The 25,463-nt window shown below is 34.4% G+C and overlaps 1 protein-coding gene across 6 annotated transcripts in view; it reads left to right on the top strand.

The window, feature by feature from the left end:
• Positions 1 to 25,463, top strand: part of RABGAP1L (RAB GTPase activating protein 1 like) — a 773,530-nt gene that overhangs the window by 439,206 nt on the left and 308,861 nt on the right. For all 6 annotated transcript variants that reach the window (XM_064594288.1, XM_064594291.1, XM_064594289.1 and 3 more), the window contains one exon: positions 4,465 to 4,578. In XM_064594288.1, the coding sequence (XP_064450358.1) occupies positions 4,465 to 4,578 (114 nt within the window). The remainder of the gene's footprint in view (positions 1 to 4,464; positions 4,579 to 25,463) is intronic.

Genomic DNA, 25,463 nt, shown 5'->3' with positions numbered 1-25,463 from the left:
AGGTGTTCATTTATCGACATCACTTTTACACTTCATCTGGTGCTAAGGTCACATGTAAAAACAATCATCTGCAGTAGAATACTTTTGCAGTTGTTGACAGCCCATAAATTGTTTTATAAAAAAAATAATAGGCTACGGTCATCCAAACCTGTCTTCCTAATACTTGTTGACACTTGAATGCTGTATTCATTTTTTTTCTCACAACAAACAATAAATGATGATTCTCTTGGAATAGGAATTAAGAGGATCGCAGATATTTTAGGGCATATATATGATACTAGAAGAACAGCTCATGTAATACTCTTGGTAGCAGGCTGTAAATTGAATCCACTTAAAATGATCAAAAGTTAATCGAGCTACTTATCATACCTCTTAGAGTTGGTTTTAAATTGATTTTCAACAAGCCAAATTATATCCTCTGTTGGAGCATGGATTTTATCACACTAGAGATGATGTCTTTTTTGAAAATAAAAAGATAATTTAGTCTTGTGACTTAGCAGTTTGGAAATTAAAGAAAATCCTTCAAAGGTAAACTAAATAGAAATTTAGTTTCTATGTGGTGGTATTGTCAGGGGTGTGGGGTGGGGAGGAGGCAGATAAAACTCATCTTTTAAGACTTTCTTTCAAACCTCTCACAGTTACTCTCTGTTTCTGGTCAGAGTCCGCTTTTGTGTGTGGCCCAACCTGACTGCTCCTTAGACGGGATAGATGCTATCAAGGACTTTGCCTACCAGTTATATACTTGGTGTTGAAGGTCCAGAAGGAAGGCATGTGAAAGAGACAGTGACGTTTGTCCTCTTCATAACCATGACTTCAACCCTTCTCTGATTCTCAGAAGCTAAATTCTGATGTAGTAATGGACATGGTAGCTACTCTGGCAAATTTAGCTTCTACCACCCCTGCCTTTCCGTCCTCCTCCTGGGTTGTGTATATCTTTATTTCATGGGTATATGCAACGCTGGGCCAGAATGTGTTATTAGTTGATAAAAACATTACTATATGCAAATAATTATTCACTTTTGCTTTTATTCATGGATTAGGAGAAATAAGGATAATTTAAGACACATAAGATACATGATGGGAAATTTAGAATGGAGAATGTATGTATTAAAGTGTCATCATGCTGAAAGCTCTATTCGTAATGTTCATGATATCCAAAGAAAAACGGTGGTTTGTTTCATTATTTAAAGTGTACACATGCAGAAAGATGTCTAAAATATATTTTCACCAGAACATTTAAATAGTTAAATGTGATTCTTAAGGAAAAGGGGGAATAATAATGGACAATTACTATTTTTGTTTCTTTAATGAATACTCAGTTTATACTAGGCAGTGTGCTTATAAGTAAGCACTTTGCATGCATTATTTTATTCTAAATGACATAAATTTTACATTATCATCCCATTTTCAAGAAGAGAAAACTGAAGTTTAGTGAGATTAAATAACTTGTTGGGGATCCTATACATATTAAGTAGAGTAGCCAGAAATAGAACCAATGAGTTTGACTCCAAAGCCACTAATCCACCATACTGGACTGAAGATCAGAATGGGAGATGCACCTACTGGGAAGTAAATTGCAGGTCAAGTTGTGAACCTCTCTGGATATTGGTGAAGTAGCTTCCCATGAAGGAGTGACTTCCTTCCTCTCCCCATTCTGATGATAACCTTTAGGATTTAAGGAGACTCTGCTTATGGGAACCTTCCACGAAAATGACCTCCTATCTGTTTTGATTGTGCTAAAAAATGTTTCTAGCCATATTTTTTTTTTAAAGTGTTTTCACATGAACCCTTTTAACTACAGATATTTAGATGGTGAAATATTTGGCCTCTTTTTTGTCCTTCTCTGTTCATTTTATTTCTTATAAAAATTCACAACCATAATTGGAATAAGTCTAAACAGAAAATTAATATTGAAGAGAAAAATCATCATTTTACCTTCCTTTTACAGAGCATTAGCTTTGATTAAAATATTTGTTGAAAGAGTGAGTGAATTTGGGACTAATCTCTCACATCTCCAGGTCTGGATTCCTGAAATATATACTGTTCTTACTCTCATCAGTAATTGGGAGATGATTAATTTTAGCTTTGAAAACGTGATTATTGTCCCTAGTCTAGTACACAATTTCGTTCATATTAGTCCATTTGTAAGACTCTAGTGTACCTCCTGACCTTCAGTTATGTGAAAGGAATCAGTGAACAATATAGCAAAACATTTTATTTAGTTTATAAAGTGAAGTTCCAAAAATTGTTCCCTTAGTCAACTGAGAGCAATATGTTGGAAGAAAACTCTAGAAACACACATATGTTGAAAGCATTTAAAAGTAATCCTAGAAAGGGAAGGTTCATTAAAGTCAGGAAAAGTTGATGATTTTTATTTTCATTTGATTTTTTGCCCATTTATTTTTAGAAACAAATAAGGAAGATTCAAGTATGCATAGAAAAAAATTACTCAGTATTATATAAAGTTACTTTCTAGAAATTTTTAATCAATTTCCCTTTCTCTGAATCAGACTGTTGGTACCATTTAAACACAGTATGATGCCAAATGAGTAGGCAGTTTCTAGGGAATATAGTCCAATGATTTCTCTCCCTTAACATCTTGAAAAGTGTAAAAAGAATTATCCTGTGAACCACTCAGCACATGTTTGCCCCTGAAATAGTTCAGCAGTGGCAGTAGTAACATTTTCATTGGTCATCTTTTCAAATAGCTTATAAGTGGGAACTATTACTGTGTGGAAAGAGAACCTTTCTATTAGGGAAAACCTGGACAGTGAAAACTTTCTTCTACCTGGTACCAGATCCCCTACTTAGGGATCTCCTACTTAGACTCTATACCAGACCATAGCTCTTTATACATTACCTTTATATTCACCTTGTTCTGTGCTCCCACCTCCCCTCAAAATTTTCTCTATCCTTAGAACCTGCATTTGCTTTTATAAATATAAGCTTTCTATATATCCTCTTACTTAAGGTATGATCATTTTTTTTTCAAGTTTCATTTTTATTCAGCTGTAGCACTGCATTCCTCTAAGCCATCAGAATTTCCTTTGGACTGATTTGCAATGTGTTTGGTGTTTGCTAGCAAATGTGGGACATTTCAGTTTGTGTCCTTTCTCCACATGGTATAAGATCTAATTACCACTCAGCATGAAATAGCAGCTGAAATGAAAAAGGCAGCAAGAGAAGGCCCTGGCTTAACTTAGAGCTAATCAACGACTTCCTTCTTACATACTTCTCAGCTGCAAAGAAAAAGGGAGCTAGCACTCATTAAAGTAACTCATGTATTAAACATTTTTTTTCCTTCCTTGATTTTAACTGAAATGGGGGATTTGTTCAAATCTTTATGGAAGCAAGACATTAAATGACACTTTTAATTTGTACTAGTAGTCACCGATGCTTCCTTAAACTGTGCAAAATATTTTCATCATCAGGTTTGCTAAAAGTAGTCCCATCCTATTTTCTTGACATTTAAACAGATAAAACAAACAACATTTATGGGACTCAAATAAAATCAAATGAATGATTAATCACTTTTTATAAAGCTTAGAATTCTACTCAATTTTGAGCTTTTGGATCCTGAATTTATCTTAAAAAGAACCTCTAGATTTATCTTTAAAGCATGTGTCATCTTAATATAGTAGTTTTGGGGCTTTATATTTTCAGGAGTGAATGAGTTAGGTAATTAACCTATCAGGAGAAAATGATTGATATCTTTACTTTTTAAATTACTGTGGTCTGAGTTTTTACTTACCAGATAATCAAAAATTTAAGAAGTTAGATAATATGTGGTGTTGGGCAGATACGGAAAAACATCTACTCCACCAGTGTATGGAATATGTATTGTTACAACACCTCTGGAGGGAAAGCACCTTCATCAAGAATGGAAATGTATATACTCTTTGACCTAGCAATTCCACCTCTAGGAACCTGTTCTTGAACGCATATGTATAAAAATGTTCCTAGTGATAATATTTGTAATATAAATAGAAAAATGCAGAAAAGTCATTAATAGGAGAATATTAAACAAATCATGGTATGTCCATATCCAGATACCTCATTCTTTTTGATAGCTGCTCATAAAGAGAATGAAATACACTTGCATGTATTGATTGGGAATATCCTATAAGTTATCCTATTCCATGAAAGTAGCAGATAGTTTTCTTCTTTGTTTTCAAAGAGCAGAGGATAGAGATGTGTTTATACAACTTCTCTCCCTCACCTCCCTCACATAAGCACATATTCACACATCTATAGATAGATGGATGAAGGATACAAAAGAAATTGTTGGTAGCATGTATATCTGGTGAATGGGACTATGGGTTTGGAATGGAAGGCGGATATTTTTGGTGGGGGCAGCATACTTTTTTGTGCTATTTGAGTATTTTTTTTGGCATGTGTATATATTATTTTTCAATTAAAAAGAAATTTTAAATTAATGACCAGGTCTACCTTTTTCTGTTTTAGGACTCAGCCCAGGAGAGTGTTATCACTCGAGATATTCATCGTACATTTCCTGCACATGATTACTTTAAAGATACTGGAGGAGATGGCCAGGAATCACTCTACAAGATCTGCAAGGTAGGGCCCTCCACCTCATTTTTTCTAACTTATTTTACAGGGCCATATTTTAGGAACCCATCTTAAAGACTTTTAGATTTTTTTCTGTCTTTATTTCTTATTTGCACTGTACCCTATTGATGCTGGACAGCCGAAGTCCCTTGCCAAGAACTCTCTTGCATGAGAAAGAATTCAAGAGCAAGGTGTTTAGAGAAAGGGACAAAGATTTATTAAGTCTAGAAGTAAGAAAGCTATTTCACTAAGTAGCGACCTCTCATCCTAGGTGAGGAAGACTACCCTCTTTGCCTCTAATGAAGGTTTTAAGTTTTTAAAATTAGCTAATGGTATAGGGAGGGACTTACTCTGTAACTTTGGGTTTATCATTTACATTGGGTGGTTAGTTTTTCCATTGTTTTAGGGTTGCAAAGTTACCTACAGGGAGCAATTTGAAAAATGTTGAGCTTTTACGAATGTCGAGCTTTTAGAGGGAGTGGAGTTTTATGGTTTTCCATGAATCAGATTTTGTGACTCTTTTTATGACCTGCTGGCTTTTAGGTTAAGGGTCAGCCTAAAACCAAAATGACTTTACTTAGGTCAGCTTGTCTCCTGAGTCTCCCTTCCCTCCTGCCTCAGTGTTCTCTGCTCAGTACCGAGTCCTGAAGGCAACTTCTTGGCTGTGTGTTCTATGCATCCTCATCAGGGAGGGGCGCAGTAAGGCCTCACTTTGGCTCTGCTGCTAACACAAAAGGAACAGAACGTCCTCTCAGGTGACGTAGTGAAGGCTCAGAGGAGTCCTGAGGACTGTCCTTTGGAGAAGATAATGTGGCAGTTGGCTCAATTTTTGGACAATACATAAGGGTAAGAAAACAATGTGGTTTTTAAATACTAGCAAGTTCTCTAATATTATTGGTATATTTTAACTTATGTCACATTAGACATCTTCATGCAGTTTTTGTGTCCCACTTTTAAAAATCTTTTCCCTCACTATTAATAAGCCTGGAAGAAAACTTTTTTCCTGATTTTTAGTAAATATGCTCTACGTGGATATAAAAGATTCTGTTTTTGTTAATGTTAATATAGTAGTTTTGGAGCTAGATTTTTAATTTTTTAGGTTATATCAGGTTATTAATTTTTAAAGGTTATATCAGAAATGCAAAATGACTTTTTAAATCATTACCTATAGTTAACTCATATTGTCAATGCTAATTGAGGCCAAAAGCTAAAAATTACAAAGTTTTGCCCTTTATCCTCAAATTTAAGATGCCTTCTGAAATGTGGTGGACAACTCAACATCGTCCTCACCCCCCATTACAGTAGAGATTATTACTGAAGATGAACTACACAAAAATCTTGTAATAATATGGAGAAAAAGCAAATACCATGGCTAATTTATAAGTTGTATAATCAGTTCCTGAATAATCAAATTTATCCTTCTGTTGAGTAGCAAAATTTGCCAGTGGGGTTTCAGAAGTACATATCAGAGTTATTTTATATTTACTGATTTTTTTTTTATATTACATATAAAAGTACTTGCTTGCCTGCTTGTGCTAACCAAGTAGGACTGATGCTTCATTCTGCAAATGGCATAGCTTTCATTAAAATCCTTCTTGCATGTTTGTGGTTTAGCCCTCTCTGCCCACTCCTATTTTATCTTGTCTTTGTTTTCTTTTCTTTCCTTTTTTTCCTTCTCTCTTGATGTAGCCGTTTGGAAGATTATAAACACCGATCAGAAATCTCTTTTTATATGGATGTATCATTCAGAGCTAGAAATGCATAAATAACTTAAAATCTGAGAGTGTACTGACTTCTGGAAAGTAATACATCATCTAGTTTTAAAATATGCTACAAACCATTGAATACCATTACAAATGTATAACATACTCATTATATGAGTGTAAAAGGCAAAAGTAATTATTTAAAATTTTTCTATCAATTTTGAAATTCTGTAAGCTAATCAGCTTCTGACATGTGTAGGGACGATGTCAAAATTTATGTAGTTTCCTAGTTTATGGGGAAGGGTCTGACTTATGATATATGGGAGAACATTTTCCCCCTCACATTCAACATATTTTCAGCCAACCAGTAATTTTTCCTTCAGTTTTTCTCTGGCTGATACTAGAAAGTTTTTTCACATAACTAAAACAGATGGTTTTATGTGCTTTCAGCCTCTGACTTACAATTGTGCTCCCTTGTAGTAAAAACAGTATTCCCCTCATTATACAATATTTACAGGAGAAATATCTGAACCATTACCAAACACAAAGATAAAATTTAAATAGTTGGTACATTTAAGTAGTTGATATCTTTGATATTACAGATAATAATACAACCTTGCTTTGATATTGCAGATAATAATTCAACCTTGAATTCATTAGACAGTACTCCTTAGTACATTCACACAGCTCATGTAGCCATGTTAGATTATCAATGTATATTTGCAACATGATTAGACAGTTTTAAAGCTCTTTCTGAGTAAAGAATATTGCAACAATGTAGCTCTAAAATACCTTATAACTGCTGAATATTTTAAATTACACTAAATTTTGTAAAAATGTGGAAAACAAAAGAATCATATTAAAAGCATTTCAGAATTCAAGGTAGTAAATAAAAGTTGCTAAAGCTTATAATGTTGTACTAAAATATATATTACCTAAACGTGATTTTACAACATGCTTAGATAATGGGGGAGACCAGAAATGAATATATCAGAATATGTTGGAGAAACCAAAATTTGCTGTGTTCCTAAGTGACACAATTCCTTCTCTTCTTGATCTATTATTTAGCAGTTTAGTGCTCATGCAGGGAAATCTCAGGTGGTGGTGATAACTCACAAATAGGAAAGCATACTTAATGACACTTTAGAATTGAATATTCATCTCAAGTTTGTGTATACACTTTCCTTTGCTTTTTCTATCCAATTTGAGCTATAGTCTTTCATTTTAGGACTTTCATCCCATATCCCCAAAAGTTGCTCTATGTAAAAAGGCCACTGAATGTGGTCTACCTGTTCTATCATTTTTATCTCTAGAATCATATCCAACATCATACCTTACACTCTCAGCAATATACCTTTGAATTTCCATCCTGGATACTTTGCACAAACCTGAAACATTAATAATACCTTGATTAAAATGCTTCTTCTTTATCAGTTTTTTTTTTCTTTAATCTTTTTCTTGTCTTACTGCACTGGCCAGAACCTCCATCATAAGTGTTAAAATGAAGCAATCATAGTGGACATCCTTGTCTTGCTCCCGATTATAAAAGAAATGCATCTAATGATTTACTAGTAAGAATGATATATCTTATTCACATTAGCAACACACTTATAGACCTTTTCTTATGCAGTGCCTTCCATCTGTTATATTAATTGCAAATGTACAAAGTACTTTCACATATATTACCTCATTTATTTCTGACAACTTCTTATCACTGGAGCCTATACTAGAAATATAATATGCTGTGCTCTTAAATTGAAACAGAAATTATTAAGAGAATTTCAATTATAATAAGTGTGGATATCAATTTTGGTTTCAAGGATACAGAAGTCTGACTTTGTAGTTGAAAAGTTTTCTGTGGCTCTGGTGAAATGAGAAATGATCTGAACTGTCAGATTAGAGGGAAGACTGTTAAAAACTTGCTGTCATGTTTTAATGGCCCTCTCAATTTCCATTTTTGCCTCTTAATATCTTTTTCAGAGTAGGAGGAAATTGAAATGGTTCAAAGATTCTTCTGTTGTCATAAATTTATATGTGGAAGTTAAACTGAAAGTGTAATAGAATTCATAGGATTCTGAAAATGAAAAGTTTAGGGTTCTCCTACCTCCCTCCATCCCTCCCTTCGTCCTTCCTTCCTTCTTGTCTTTCCTATTAGTCAAGTCAGTAACATTTTAAAATAGTGTCCTTGAAAGGAGGAAAAAAATACTAGCTCCCCAAGTATCTTTAGCACTTTTCTAGTTTAAATATGATATAAAATCTATTTTGAGTTGGGAGACAGGTTGGCACAGTTTAAAGGACTGAACATCAGGAAATCTGGTTCTTGATTCTTTTCTTATGCAGACCTAAGACTATGGGAAAATCACTTTTTGGATTTCCTCCTCATTAAGGCTATGGGGTCTGATATGATTATTCTGATTTCGAATTCCAATTTGCAATGATTCTGTGTTTAAATTTTTTTTTCTTAAAATATAACAGATGAGTACAGAATTTAATAATTCCTGTGTCAGGAATAATATATAAAATATAGCTCTGTCTCTCAATACCAGAGCTATAAGTGAGTATGATTTAACATTGAAGACTTCACCTGGCCTTCTGTTGTGTTTGGGTGTGTGTTTCATGCACACATGAAATGGAATACATTTAGTGATTTACTTTGAGATACATATCTCTTTAAAGACCTAAGACCAGTCAGTCAGTCAGAGTAATCAGTTAAAATATTGTTCACAACAGTATAGATTGAAGAGACTCTTGGTGTGCGATTTAATTTGAGGCATATTGCCTTTTCTAATTTTCTTATTAGAGCAACTGTTTTCTGAAAAAGAGGCTACTGTTGTGGATTGAATGGAGGAATTGAATATATTACATAAAGATCAATACGTTTGTTCATCTGGGTTAATAATTTGATCATATAATGGTTTGTGGAAGGACAAAAATAAACTTAATCCTTGTTTTATCAAATATTATTCTCAAAACTAGATTAGATTTAATGTAAGAACTAAAACATTTCAGGTATTATTTTGATACCAGTAACGAGTGACCTGCTACATGATTTTGAAGAATGCAAATGATCACTGACTTCTGTAAAGTTAGATATAATTATTTATATTGTTTTCTCGAGTTGGTTATAGGGATGAATTATTTTTCACTGAGTTGATTATATTTTCAGTATAAGTTTCTATTTCACTACCCGTAATACAACTCTCTTCTTTGGGGTGCCTGAATGATTCCTTGCTTGTATGATAGCATTTACCAAACACATTATAGGCCACTATTCTTTACAAAGCCCAATTTGCTCAAGAGCATTAACAAGCTGTGGGACTGCTCCTGCTCATATCCTTAGAATCTGATTGGCTCCAGAATAAGGGCTCATGGGTATGGAATATAGGTGTTCTGGATCAAAATGCACCCAAAAGGATTTCCTGTAGAGCTGTACCTTGGGGGGAATCAGACAGCCCTTGGAGAATCAAGCAGGCCTTTTCTGTTCTCTGTGTACCTCCTTTCTCCCTTGGGGTTCTGGCATGCTTCTTTGAGTCATAGCAGTCTTCTAAAGTAGACCCAAATAGGGTGCTACTAAGGAACCCTTTGAATCTTTAGGGTCACTGTGCTTTGCCAGCACATCATAATGAGCAGTGAATTAAGTGGTTTCAGAAGAGCTCCTTGAGGTTGGCAGAGTATTCTCAAATAAATTAGTTTCCTTAAGGAAAAATTAATTCTTTTAGGTCATACAGGAAGGCTTGGAGAACCTTTCTAAAATTCAGATGATGATCAACATAATCACAACAATAATAGTGGAAACTTGTGAAGCACTTGCTTAGAAAGCACCTTTCTACCTGTTGTTATGTGATTTCCATATGTACTCCCATAGGGCAGATTGAATTTCTTGCATTTTATAGATGAACGCCAGAGAAGTTAAATTATTCACCTAAAATTATATAGCCACTAAATGGAAGAGACTAACTCGAACCCAGCTCTGTTAGCTTAAAATTCTATGGTATTTCCATGCCACTATTATGATTGTACATTTGTAATGAAGAAGAAAAATTATGATTATTAAATACCTTCTGTATACCAGAAACTGTGCTAGGTCTTTTAACATGTATCATGTTACATAGTTTTGACAATTATCCTGGAAATAAAAACTATATCTGCATTCTTTTTTTTTTTAAAGGTTTTTTTATTTATTCATTCGAGACACAGAGATACAGAGAGAGAGAGAGAGAGAGAGAGAATATGAGCAGAGGGAGAAGCAGAGGGAGGGGGAGAAGCAGGCCCCCCCCACCGAGCAGGGAGCCCAATGCAGGGCTCCATCCCAGGACCCTGGGATCATGACCTGAGCTGAAGGCAGACGCTTAACCATCTGAGCCACCCAGGCGCCCCTATATCTGCATTCTTATAATTAGGTGAACAAATTCTCAGGAAGACTAAGCATTTACTCATTTCACACAGTTAAGAAATTATGAAACTGATATTCCTTTCTAGGTAGGTCTGTCTAATGGCAGGGTCCATGTTTTTTGTATTATGGTGGCTTTTCTTTATTTTAAATGGACAGTGTTTAAATAGCAGGTGATTTATCATCAATGTAAGTTAAAGCTAGAGGACTAGAAAATATTTTTCTGTCAAGCTAAAAACTTAAATGCAAAGAAGAAAATGACCTTATATGCCTATACATATAAATGTCTTATTAAAAATAGTAATAATAGGGGCGCCTGCGTGGCTCAGTCATTAAGTGTCTGCCTTCAGCTCAGGTCATGATCCTGGGGTCCTGGGATCGAGCCCCACATCCGGGCTCCCTGCTCAGCAGGAAGTCTGCTTCTTCCCTCTCTGCCCCTCCCCGTCCGCTCGTGCTCTGTCTCTTGTTTTCTCTCTCTCAAATAAATAAAATCTTTAAAAATAATAATAATAAGGAGAAGATCAGGGACACCAGTGGGGTCTTCACCAGTGTACTGGGAGTTACCCAAGCTCCTAGTCCAGGTAAATGTTTTAATTATTTTTTAAAATTTTTATGTATTTTTAATTCCAGCTAATTAACATACAGTGTTATATTAGTTTCAGGTGTATAAATAGTGATTCAGCAATTCTGTACATTACTCAGTGCTCATCATGATTAAATGTACTCTTAATCTCCTTTATCTGTTTCACCCATCCCTCCACCCACTTCCCCTTTGGTAACCATCAGTTTGTTCTCTATATTTAGGAGTCTTCTTTTGTTTGTCTTTTGTTGTTGTTGTCCATTTGTTTTGTTTCTTAAATTCACATATGAGTGACATTTCATTTAGTATTATACCCCTGAAATCCATCCATTTTGTTGCAAATGGAAGATCTCATTCTTTTTTATGTATTACAATTATGTTTTTGCAAGATAGCCAGTGCAAGATTACTCAGAAGATAGACCGAGGACATGCTTTGGGGCACCACAAAAGAAAAATGAGTTCATCTTTAATGACCACATCTAGAATTTTATAATCTGAAATTCTAGAAAGAAGTTATGTTAATTTTAGCATGCCTGTAAATTTTTATTCCTTTTTTAAAGATTATTTGAAGTACATTTGGGGAATGGACACCTTTAGTGATTAGGGCCTTTAATGATTTAAATAAGACCTTATGGACTTCTAGGGGTGCCTGGGTGGCTCAGTCAGTTGAACGTCTCGCTCTTGGTTTCCACTCCGGTCGTAGTCTCAGGGTCGTTGGATCGAGTCCTGCATCGGGCTCTGACTTAGTAGGGAGTCCGCTTGAAGATTCTTTCTCTCCTTCTCCCTCTGCCCCTCCCCCTGATCATGCTCTCTCTCTCTCTCTCTCAAATGAATAAATAAATCTTAGAAAAGACCCTAGGGACTTCATTTTTTTTAAAGATTTATTTGAGAGGCAGAGGGAGAGGAGCCTGATGCAGGGCTGGATCTCAGAACCCTGAGATCATGACCTGAGCTGAAATCAAGAGTCCAACCCTTAACCAACTGAGCCACCCAGGCGCCCCTACCCTAGGGACTTCTAATAATAATAAATAGAAATTGAGTATCACAGAAAGCATGTATTTTTCTTGTAGCTGATTATAAGAAGGCAGTCTTCTTTTTTTCCACCAGTTTTATCAAGAAAAAATTGACATCACCATATAAGTTTAAGATGTACAGCATGATAGTTTGATTTACATATATTGTGAAATGATTATCACAATAGGTTTTGTTAGTATCTATCATTTCATATAGGTACAATAAAAGAAGAGAAAAAAATGTTCTCCTTGTGATGAGAACTCTTAGGATCCACTCTCTTAACAACTTTCCCATATTCCATACAGCAGTGTTACCTGTCATCATCATGTTCTACATTACATTCCTAGTATTTATTCATCTTGTAACTGCAAGTTTCTACCTTTTGACCACCATCATCCAGTTTCCCGTCTCCCCACCACCTGCCTTTGGTAACCACAAATCTGATCTCTTTTTCTATGAGTTTAGTGTTATATTTGTTTTTTCTTTAGATTCTACATGTAAGTGAGATCATATAGTACTTGTCTTTCTCTGACATATTTTACTTAGCATAATGCCTTCAAGGTCCATCCATGTTAGGCCTTCATCTTTATAAAGAATGGTTTCCTTAAAATCACCTTACATCTCATTGTTACCATTAAAAAAAAAAAAACTTTAATAAGTATAACATTTAATATACATATAGAAAAATGCACAGATATTGAGAATATAACTGAATTTTTACCAACTGAGTATGTATAATCACTATAGAATAAAGATACAGAATTTTACTAGCATTCCAGAAGCTTTCCTTTATTTCTTATACCAGTGGTTGCCTCCCCCAAAGGTAACCACCATTCTGATATATATTGCTATACATCAGTATTACATCTTTTTGAAATTTAAAAAGTGACGGTTGTGTGTTTGTTCCCATTGTCCATGAAGTTTATCCATGTTATTGTATATGGCAGTAGTTTATTTTACTGCTGCTTAATATTCCATGGTATAAATATACTAAAATATAGTGTCCATTTTATTCTTGGTAGGCATTTGGTTTGTTTTCAGTTAGCAATAATGTTGGTATGTACATGCTTATATTAATAGTGTTTTCTTAAACATATGTATTCGTTTCTGTTAGGTATAGACCACGAATGGAATTTCTGGGTCAAAGTGTGTAGACATGTTCACCTTCGGCAGATATTGCTAAACAGGTTTTCAGTTTTACAATTTATATTTCAACCAGCAGTGTGTAAGAATTCCAGTTGTGCTCTATATTTTCACCAACACTTGGCCAACTTTCAAATTTTAACCATTTTGGTGGATGTGTAGTAGTATCTCATTGTGGTTTCATATGCATTTTCCTTATGATTTCAGAAGATGAGCACTTTCCACATACTTATTGTCCATGAGGATAACCTCTATCATGACAAACTCGTTTGCCATTGCTTATTTTTACAATTGGGTTTTCTCTTATTACTGCTTTGTAGGAGATTTTTTTGTGCATCACAAATATGAGTCCTTTTTTAGGTATATGTATAGCTAATACCTTCTCTATGGCTTGCTTTTTTACTCTCTTAATAGTGTCTCTTGATGAACAGATGCTATTAACTTTTTAAAGGCCCAATTCATTAACTTTTTCTTTTATGGTTAGTATATTTGTGTCTTGTTTAAGAAATATTTGTTTAACCCAAAGTCATGAAAATATTTTGTGATGCAATCTAGAAATTTTATTCTTTTGCTTTTTACACTAAGGATTATATATCTGTCTACAGTTGATTATTGTATGATAGAAGTCAAGGTTCATTTTCTTTCCATATGTATCTCTAATTGATCCAGCATTATTTTTAAACAACCATTCTTTCCCCACTTTATTGCTGCAGTATCCTTGTCATAAATCTGAACCATGTATATGTGGGTGTGTATCTGGACTATTTTTTAAAATTCTTGCTTTTTATAATTTCTTTTTTTTATATATTTGATACATAACATTGTGTAAATTTAAGGTGTACAGTGTATTCATTCGATAATTTATATATTGTAATGTGATTGCTATTGTAGTGATATTTAGCACCTCTATCATATTACATAATTATCCTATCCTTTCAGTGGTTGGAATAATTTTTAATTTCTGAGCAAGTTTGATTATTGTACAATATTATTGACTATATTTATTATACTATGTATTCACTCTCTTCTTTACTACTTGTTGTAAGTTTGTACCCTTAAAGAATATCACTCTTATCCCCTGCCTCCATCCCCTGATAATTACCATTTTACTCTTGGTTTTTTTACAAGTTTGACTTTTTTAGTTACACATATAAGTCATATCATACAGTACTTGTCTTTCCCTGTTTGACTTAACTCACTTAGCATAATGCCCATCCATGTTATAAATGACAGGATATCCTCCTTTCTCGTGGCTGAATAATATTCCATTGTGTGTGTGTATGTATATATACATATATACACACCACATTTTCCATTCATCTGTTGATGGGTATTTAGGTTGCTTCAATATCTTAGCTTTTCTGAATAATGCTACAGTAAACATTGGTGTGCCTATATCTCTTTGAAATCCTGTTTTCATTTTTGGACCATTCCATTCCATTGATCTACTTGTCTATCTTTGTACCAGTGTCACACTATTAGAATTACAACAGCTTAACAATAGGTCTTTTTTATATTAGCATTTTATTCTATTTAAAGCCTTTTCATAAAGAATCTCTACTTTGCTTCTAAAAAAAAATCTTATAAGGCAGCAGGATGGGTGATACTATTATCATTTCAAAGATAAGAACAATTTATGTCCATAGTTACTTATCTGGATTTAGACAAATCCAGTGTTTTCTTCTTCTTTTTTTGTAGTTTCAAGTTTTTATTTTTTTCCTTTTTTATTGTTATGTTAATCACCATACATTACATCATTAGTTTTGATGTAGTGTTCCATGATTCATTGTTTGCATATAACACCCAGTACTCCATTCAGTACATGTCCTCTTTAATACCCATCACCAGGCTAACCCATCCCCCCAAACCCCTTCCCTCTAGAACCCTCAGTTTATTTCTCAGAATCCATAGTCTCTCATGGTTCGTCTCCCCCTGAAACAAATAATACATTATATGTTTTTTTAAAAAAAAGATAGTAGTCAGGTGTAGAATTTAGTGATTCATCACTTACATACAATGCCCAGTGCTCATCACAACAAGTACCCTCCTTAATCCTCATCACCCACTTAATCTATCCCCTCACCCATCTCCCCTCTGGTAACCATCAGTTTGTTTTCTATAGTTGAGTCTTTTTGCCTCTCTCTCCACCCCCCATGTTCATCTGTTTTGTTTCTTAAATTCCACATATGAGTAAAATCTTATGGTATTTGTCTTTCTCTGACTTATTTTGCTTAGCATAATACTCTCTAGCTCCATCCACATTGTTGCAAGTAGCAAAGTTTCATTCTTTTTTATGGCTGAGTAATGTTCCATTGCATATATACACCACATCTTCTTTATCCATTCATGAGTTGATGGACATTTGGGCTCTTTCCATAATTTGGCTATTGTTGATAACAGTGCTATAAACATTGGGGTGCGTGTGTCCCTTTGAATCTGTATTTTTGTATCCTTTGGGTAAATACCTAGTAGTGCAATTGCTGGAATGCAGGGTAGTTCTATTTTTAACTTTTTGAGGAACCTCCATACTGTATTCCAGAGTGGCTGCACCAGTTTGTATCCCCACCAGCAATGTAAGAGGGTTCCCCTTTTTTTGCATCCTTGCCAACATCTGTTGTTTTTGTGTTGTTAATTTTAGCCATTCTGACATGTGTGAGGTGATTAACACTAGGTCTTATTATCTGATAGTTTTTGGCCTACAACTTCGTTCTACTTCAAAATTTGTCTTACTGTCTTGGCCCTTCATACTTCCATATGTTAGAATCAAGTTGACAATTTTTGAGAAAGAAGAAAAACTTCCATAAGGATTTTGATTGATATTGCATTGAATCAATACTTTATCAGTTTTCTTAGTTTTTTCAAAGAGCCAACTTTTGGCTTTGTTGATTTTATCTATTATATATTTGCTTTCTATTTCATTGATATCTGCTCTTTTTTATTTATTTATTTTTAAGATTTTATTTATTTACTTGAGAGAGAGAGAGTGAGAGCTCAAGAGAGGGTACAAGCAGGGGGAACAGCAGAGGGGGAGGGAGAAGAGACTTCCCACTGAGCAGGGAGCCCGACGTGGGGCTCAATCCCAGAACCCCAAGATCATGATCTGATCTTAAGGCAGATGCTCAACCGACTGAGCCACCTAGGTGCCCCTCATTGATATCTGCTCTTATTTTTATTTCATTTATCCCATTTTAAGTTTGCTTCGCTGTTTTTTTCTAGCTTCTTAAGATACATGCCTGAATCAATAATTTTTTAGCCTTTCTTTTGTTCTAATAGGTGCAGAAAGGGCTACAAATTGTTCTTAGATACTGCTTTAGATGCATTTTTACAAAGTTGTTTTTCTGCATTAAAGCTGTAATTTTTAGTGTCACCTGGGTAGCTCAGTTGGTTAAGTGTCTGCCTTTGGTTCAGGTCATGATCTCAGGGTCCTGGGATCAAGCCCCATATGGGGCTCCCTGCTCAGCAGGTAGTATGCTTCTCCCTCTCCTTCTGCCTTGGCCTACCGTTTGTGCTCTCTCTCTCTCAAATAAATAAAATCTTTAAAAAACTGTAATTTTTATAATCAACATAATTAAGGTTTAATTTACATACAATAAGCTGTATCTGTTTTATGCATGTAGTCTGATAAATGTTGACAAATGTATACACCTATGTAGCCATAATCAAAATATACTGCAATCAAGATACCAAACCTACATCAATCTAAAAAGCTTCTGCACAGGGGTACCTATGTGGCACAATCGGTTGAACGTTCAACTCTTGGCTTAAACTCGGATCATGATCTCAGGGTCCTAGGATCAAGTCCTGTGTCACGCTTTGCACTTACTGTAGAGTCTGCTTGGGATTCTCTCTCTCCATCCGCCCCTCCCACTCATGCTGTCTCTCTCTCTCAAATAAATAAATAAATAAAATCTTTAAAAAAAAAAGAAAAGCTTCTGCACAGTAAAGGAAATCATCAACAAAATGAAATGGCAACCTACTGAATAGGAGAAAATATTTGCAAATCACATATCTAATAAGGGGTTAATATCCAAAATGTGCAAAGAACTCATACAACTCAACACCAAAAAATTGAATAATTCAATTAAAAAATTGGCAGAGAGCATGAATAGACATTTTCCCAAAAAAGACATACAGATGGCCAACAGGTACATGAAAAGATGCTCAACATCACTAATGCAAACCAAAGCCACAATGAGATATCACCTCACACCTGTTAGAATGGCTAGTATAAAAAAACAAAGAAAGAACAAGGGTTGGCAAGGATGTGGAGAAAAGGGAACCCTTGTGCATGGTTGGTGGGAATGTAAATTGGTGCAGCCACTATGGAAAACAGTATGGCGGTTCCTCAAAAATTTGAATATAAAACTACCATATCCAGCAATTCCACTTCTAGGCATTTATTTGAAGAAAACAAAACAAAAAACTAACTAAAAAGATATATGCATTCCTTTGTTTATTTGCAGCATTATTTACAATAGCCAAGATATGAAAACAACCCTTAGGGTTGAATGGAATTCAACCTTAGGGTTGAATTCATCTATGGATGAATGGATAAAGAAAATGTGATATATACATAGAATGGGATATTATCAGGCCATCATAAAGAATGAAATCTTGCCATTTGCAACAATGTGGATGGACCTTGAGAGCATCATGCTAAGTGAAATAAGTTAGAGAAAGCCAAATACCATATGATCCCACTTATATGTGGATTCTAAAAATAAATAAAAATAAAACAAGCTCATAGATACAGAGAACAGATTAACAGTTGTCAGAGGTGGGAAGTGGGCAAAGTGTGTGAAGGAAGTCAAAAGGTACAAAACAACCTTCCAGTTATAAGTAAATTATGGGGATGTAGTATACAATGTGGTGACTATAATTAATAATACTGACAGATTGCATATTTGAAAGTTGTTAAGAAAGTAGATCTTAAAAGCTCTCCTCATAAAAAAAATGAAGCTGTATGGTGACAGATGTAAACTAGGCTTAATATGGTGATCATTTTGTAATATATACAAATATCAAATAATTATATTGTATACCTGATAGTAATATGTTACATGTCAATTATACTTAAATAAAAATAAGCAAACAAAATATTTCCACTTCCAAAAGAGAAATGAATTACTGACAGGTAAAAAAAGGATGAGAAAATACTTTTCGTTACTTTTGATTGGGTACAAGAGAACCAAAGGAACCCTGGTTTTTTTATTGTTTTATCATTTCATAAATCAAATAGATTTTCTTTCCAGTTAAGTTCTATGTGTTAAAAAAAGGATATCAAACATTTATATCACCCCCAAAACTTCCCTAATGCCCCTTCACAGTAAATCCCACCTATGCCTGACCTCAGGCTACCATTTATCTTCTTTCTGCCATTAGTTTCCATTTTTCTATAATTTAATATAAATAGATCATACAAGTATATACTTTTGGCTTCTCTCATGCAGTGTAATGCTTCTAAGATACATCCATGTAGTTGAGTGTTTTGGTAGTACATTTTTTTTTAAATTTAATTTAATTTTATTATGTTAGTCACCATACAGTACATCATTAGTTTTTTTATTATTATTATTCTTATGTTAATCCCCATACATTACATCATTAGTTTTAGATGAAGTGTTCCATGATTCATTGTTTGTGCACAACACCCAGTGCTCCATGCAGAACGTGCCCTCCTCAATACCCATCACTGGGCTAACCCATACCCCCACCCCCGTTCCCTCTAAAACACTCAGTTTGTTTCTCAGAGTCCATAGTCTCTTATGGTTCATCTTCCCCTCCGATTTCCGCCCCCTTCATTTTTCCCTTCCTTCTCCTAATGTCCTCCGTGCTATTCCTTATGTTCCACAAATAAGTGAAACCATATGATAATTGATTTTCTCTGCTTGACTTATTTCACTTAGCATAATCTCCTTCAGTCCCATCCATGTTGTTGTAAAAGCTGGGTATTCATCTTTTCTGATGGCTGAGTAGTATTCCATTGTATATATAGAACACATCTTCTTCATTCATCTGTTGAAGGGCATCTTGGCTCTTTCCACATTTTGGCTATTGCGGACATTGCTGCTATGAACATTGGGGTGCATATGGCCCTTCTTTTCACTACATCTGTGTCTTTGGTAAATACCCAGGAGTGCAATTGCTGGGTCATAGGGTAGCTCTATTTTTAATTTTCTGAGGAACCTCCACACTGTTTTCCAAAGTGGCTGTACCAACTTGCATTCCCACCAACAGTGTAAGAGGGTTCCCCTTTCTCCATAACCTGTCCAACATTTGTTGTTTCTTGCCTTGTCAATTTTTGCCATTCTAACTGGTGTAAGGTGGTATCTCAGTGTGGTTTTGATTTGAATTTCCCTGATGGCTAATGATGATGAACATTTTTTCATGTGTCTGTTAGCCATTTGTATGTCTTCTTTGGAGAAGTGTCTGTTCATGTCTTCTGCCCATTTTCTGACTTGATTATTTGTTTTTTGGGTGTTGAGTTTGAGAAGTTCTTTATAGATCTTGGAAATCAGCGCTTTATCTGTGGTGTCATTTGCAGATATTTTCTCCCATTCTTGTGGGTTGCCTCTTTTTTTTGTTGACTGTCCTTTGCTGTGATATTCCATGCTCATGAATCAGAAGAATAAACATTGTTAAAATGTCTGTGCTACCCAGAGCAATCTATACCTTCAACGCCATCCCGATCAAAATTCCAGTGACATTTTTCAAAGTGCTGGAACAAACAATCCTAAAATTTGTATGGAATCAGAAAAGACCCTGAATCACCAAGGAAATGTTGAAAAAGAAAAACAAAGCTGGGGGCATCACGTTGCCCGATTTCAAGCTATATTACAAAGCAGTGATCACCAAGAAGGCATTGTACTGCCACAAAAACAGACATATAGACCAATGGAAAAGAATAGAGAGCCCAGATATGGACCCTCAACTCTGTGGTCAAATAATTTTTGACAAAGCAGGAAAAAATATGTAATGGAAAAAAGTCTCTTCCATATATGGTGCTGGGAAAATTAGACAGCTATATACAGAAGAATGAAAGTCAATCATTCTCTAACACCGTACACAAAGATAAACTCAAAACGGATGAAAGACCTCAATGTGAGACAGGAATCCATCAAAATCCTAGAGGAGAACATAGGCAGTAACCTCTTCGACATCGGCCACAGCAGCTTCTTTCAAGATAATCTCCAAAGGCTAGTAAAGCAAAAATGAACTTTTGGTAGTACATTCTTTTGTATTGCTAGGTACTATTCCACTGTAACCTCATCAATTTTGATGCCATATTTTATTACTAGTTTCAAAAATTTTTTAATATCTATGATGGTATTCTTGACCCATTACATTTGGTGATTTTAGTTATTTTTTGGTATTGATTTCTATCTTAATTTTACTATGGTCAAAGAACATGCTCTGTATGATTTCGACATGTCTGAAATTTTTTGACTTGCTTTCTAAGTATGTTTTATTTTGGTATTATTACATAAACTCTGTAATCATACTTTTCTAATCTTTTTTTCTCCTCTTCTGTCAGTTACTGATGAAATTGTGCTAATATTCCCAACTATGAATTTGGACTTGTCTGTTATTCCTTTTAGTTCTCTCAAGCTTTGCTTTATGTATTTTGAAGCTATGTTATTAAGTGCTTACAAATTTAGTGTTATTATGTCTTCAAATTGAATAACCTTATTATCATTATACAATGTCTTTCTTATTGCTGATAGGTACTTTGATATAAGTATGGCCAAATTAGCTTTATTTTGCATTGTATAACTTTTACTATCCTTTTACTTTCAGTTGAGTTCTTACATTTAACGGGTCTCTCCTTGAAGCATTTTACAATTGAGCTTTGTTATTTTAACTAGTTCTACAATTTTTTAATTGTGGTATTGAGTATATTTTTAATAAACTTCTGACATTTAATTTTAAACTTGCTATCTCACTATTTGTTTTCTATATGTCTCATCTGTTTGTTTTTTCCCTCATTTTCCACTTTATATTCTAACTACTGTATAGTTTGTATATTTTTAGTGGTTACTGTAGGGATCACAACAGACATTCTTAGCTTATTAGAATCCACCTTAGGTGAGTACTTCGATCACTTCTGTATAATTCAAGAACCTTATATCTCTTTAACTCCATATATTACTTTTTTGTTTATTGTCCTAGTGTCATGTATTAATTCAGAACATATGTTAGTACCCCCCCCATACACACACGGGGTATTATTTTTTGTGTTTTTAACCATCCATATTCATTTAGACTTACCTAGTTCTTCCTGCATTGCCTGCTTCCATCTGGGTTTGTTTTCCTTCTTCTTGAAGATATTTTTAATATTCTTTTTTTTTTTAAGATTTTATTTATTTATTTGACAGAGAAAGACACAACAAGAGCAGGAACACAAGCAGGGGGAGTGGGAGAGGGAGAAGCAGTCTTTCCCGCTCAGCAGGGAGCCTGATGTGGGGCTCGATCCCAGGACCCTGAGATCATGACCTGAGCCAAAGGCAGACGCTTAACAACTGAGCCACCCAGGCGCCCCTTAATATTCTTTAGTAAAAGTCTGCTAGTGAAAATTATTTCATTTTTCTGTTTGTCTGAGGGTCATATCATATCTTTATTTTGGAGAGATTTTCATTTGTTATGAAGTTCTAGATTAGCAGGGGGTTTTGCTGGCATTTTAAAAATGTTATTCTATTGTCTACAGGATTCCATCATTTCTGTTGAAAGAGGGCTGTCAATCTTATGGTTTCTTTAAATGTAATGCATCTTTTCTCTCTGCTTTAAAATTTTTTAAATTTATTTTTGGTGTTTCAACAGTTCTTCTATAATGTGCCCTAGTTCTTTATATATGTACTGCTTGGAGTTTGTTATTGAATCTGTAGCTTGACATAGTTTGTCACTTTTAGAAAATGCTCAGCCAATATCTCTCCAAATACTATTTTGCCTTGCTCCTTTATTCTGGACTTCCAAGTATTCATATTTTCCTATGTCACTTATGTCTCTTATTCTATTTTATATGTTTCCATCCTTCTTTTGTGTCTTCATCTAGATAAACTTTACTAATCCTCTCACCAGTCTATTGCCATCTTAATTTTGGTTGTTTCATTTTTCAGTTCTAGAATTTTTATTTGATCCTTCTTAAAAATAAATTCCAGTTCCCTCATGAATTTTTTTTCTATTTTCTTGAATAGATTAATCATAGGTATTTTAAAGTCCAAGTCTGATATCTCTTCACCTGTTCATATATTCCTATTGTCTCTTGTCTCTTGACTTTTATTTTCTCATATTTTCTTTCATGATTGATCATTTTTAATGGAAATCTAGATCTTGTATATGAAAAATTATATAAAGACTTTGAATGATTTTATTCCAGAGCAGATTTAGTGTTTTTCTTGTAGGAAGATATATATATATGGTGGATCCCTTTGACCCAGTGTTGACTATTTTTTGCTTTATGGGTGAGGCCCTTCCAGCATTTCAGCTAAAAGCCTCACTTATTTATTAGAGATCTTCCTCTTTGATGGACTCTACACCTTACTTTCTGTGTACCACTAAAATCTCTGCTTAGTTATTTTTTAATATTCTTGCAGACCACTTTTTCCAAAATTTTCCCTTCTATGAAATATTATTCTGCTCTTATGAGGAAATATGAGATCAAATTTTCACAGTGTTTTCTTCTAACTTTTTGTTAGACAAGTCGTTGGTTAATAATTTCAGATTTTCTGGAAGAGAGGGGAGATTTTCCCTGATCCTCTTGTTTACAGTGGGGTAAAGAGAATACTAGATTAGCATATTGATAAATCTTAATCTCTCAGAGTAAGAGTTTCATTTAGTTTCCCTGCCCTTAAATCACTCATTTTCCATTTTTTATTTTAGGTAAATTGTCTAATTCTGCTTCATTGCCAAGGACAGTTATGTTTATAGCCATTCAGAACAGCAAATGCATGCTCATGCATATACATACACATATAAAAGAAGTCTTAGCAACTTAAAGTTGAAAAGCTTCACTGTGTGTGTGTGTGTGTGTGTATTCAGGGGTTAACTTCATGCTTAGCTTTTGCTTATAACATTTCAAAAATATTTTTTATATTTGTTAGTATCACTAAGTCATACATGAGGTACTATTTTGAGATTTTATTTTTTATTTTTTGGTCCTTTTTAATATAAATATTAATAGGGTAGACTTTCTGTGAGTCAAAGCTCAACTGAGAAAATATGATGTTATTTTAAATATGAATTTTTCTTCTGAAACTGTAACAATGAAAAGGTCAGGTTTGTGAAGCTGGAGTCCTGGAAAGAGAACGAGTGATTTGTAATGCTCTTGAAAGTGTTTGAAGAGATTTTTAAAATTTCTTTAAGTGCTGGTTTTCTGAAATAGCTTTATAGTTTCTGTGAAGCCTCTACTCTTTCAACTGAAAGGCTAATTGAAGCTATCACACCATTACTAGAATAAAGAAGAGAAAGGGTAGGATTAGGAGGATGATAAAAATGTATAAAGTTAGAATACAGGGATTGGTATGCATTCTAAGGGTTTGCTTATAGCCACTCTTTTTCAAAAACAACATTATTCTTTGAGAAAAGAAGAAAAATAAGATTACTTTTTAAAATAGAAAAGGAAAAAACAAAACTAACCTGTGAAGACATAACACAAGGAGCCTTCAAATAAAATGCTACTCATGGTGTCCTGAATTTATGATTTTTCTCAAAATAGAGATCTATTTCTGTAGTAGATTCAAATATCTTAAATATCCCAAACAATAAATGCACAGTTATTCCTGAATGGATTAGTTATAGGGTTATGGGGACTTATTTCCTGTTTACTGTTATCCATTTGGCAATATCTTTACAACTTTGAAACCTCCTCCTTAACCAGACCTTTTCCTGCATCTTTTAAAGACCAAGGAAGGGTGTGAATCTGAATTGCTTTCCTCCTCCTTCCCATCTGTCTAAATCTTACTAGCCCACTTCCCTTGTGAAGCTTGTTCTGCCCACTTCTACCCGCAGTGATTTATAGATTTAAAATACTCTATAAAGTTTAGATGATTATATTATGGATTATGTTTGTCCATTATCTGATTAATTTCACTGAAGTCTTTTCTTCCAGTTTGTTCAGTCTTTGAGGGAAAAGGCGCTCTCTGACATTTTCTTTTTCTTTGTTTTAGAGAGCAGAGTGCAGTACTGGCTACATGATGTAATATAATTAACTCTATGGTCTTGACTTGATGAAACTGTGTTATTCCAGGTCCTCTAAGAAGCCTATCACCAAAACAGTATTAAATGTGTAAGCAGTATATTAGGGGAGATGCCTATTAAGAGAAAATGGAGAACAAGCTGGGACAGCCATTGGACTACAGTGTTAGTCTGACCCCAAGGGAAGAAGAGAGGAAGGAAGATTAGGTAGAAGTGTCTTAAGACTGTAGTGCACTTCTAAGGAAAGTTTGGCAAGACTAATGGGAGTCATTGGCCAAAGTTGTCTGTGAGGTCCCACTTCTCTCAGAAGCTGGCCTTCCTTAATATTTTGTTGTGCTCAGTCATTGGCTTGGAGTATTCCCCCTGCAAGTATGACCTTGGTGCAAATGTAGAGATGGATTTCAGAACTTAGCAGTTGGGACCTTTGGTCAATTATGTTTTCTGCAGTTGGAGATCTGAGAGGTACATTTTCATGGTCATCACACTGATATTTTAGGTGAAAATGTAATGTATATAAACTCCAAAGGAGCTCTCTATTTCTATAATTTTTTCTTCTAGAAAATAATTTTATTTATAAAATTATTCAACCTAAGCTCTTAAAGAGCAGGGATGTTGCTTTTCTTCATTTTGTAGAGTTCCTTCTTGATGTCCTTTATGTACCTTTTTTTTTTCTTAATCAAAAGTCCAAGGATATAAACTAAACACTCTGGGTAATTTCCTATAATCACACAGTAGTTTACTTATGATAGGGACATTAATTTTTTTTAAGGATATGATAGTCTAGTTATTTTACATTTCCTTTTTTAAAAACGAGTGTATCCGTTCACTTCTAAATTGTTGCCAAGGGCCTTTTTTTCCAAGTGTTACATAAAAG

Source organism: Mirounga angustirostris, unplaced genomic scaffold (genome assembly GCF_029215605.1).
Source record: "Mirounga angustirostris isolate CCGP_5_RB_7025 unplaced genomic scaffold, mMirAng1.0.hap1 SCAF_6, whole genome shotgun sequence".
Lineage (NCBI taxonomy): Eukaryota > Metazoa > Chordata > Mammalia > Carnivora > Phocidae > Mirounga > Mirounga angustirostris.
The sequence above is the reverse complement of the archived record's forward strand: the minus strand, read 5'-3'. Positions and strand labels throughout refer to the sequence as shown.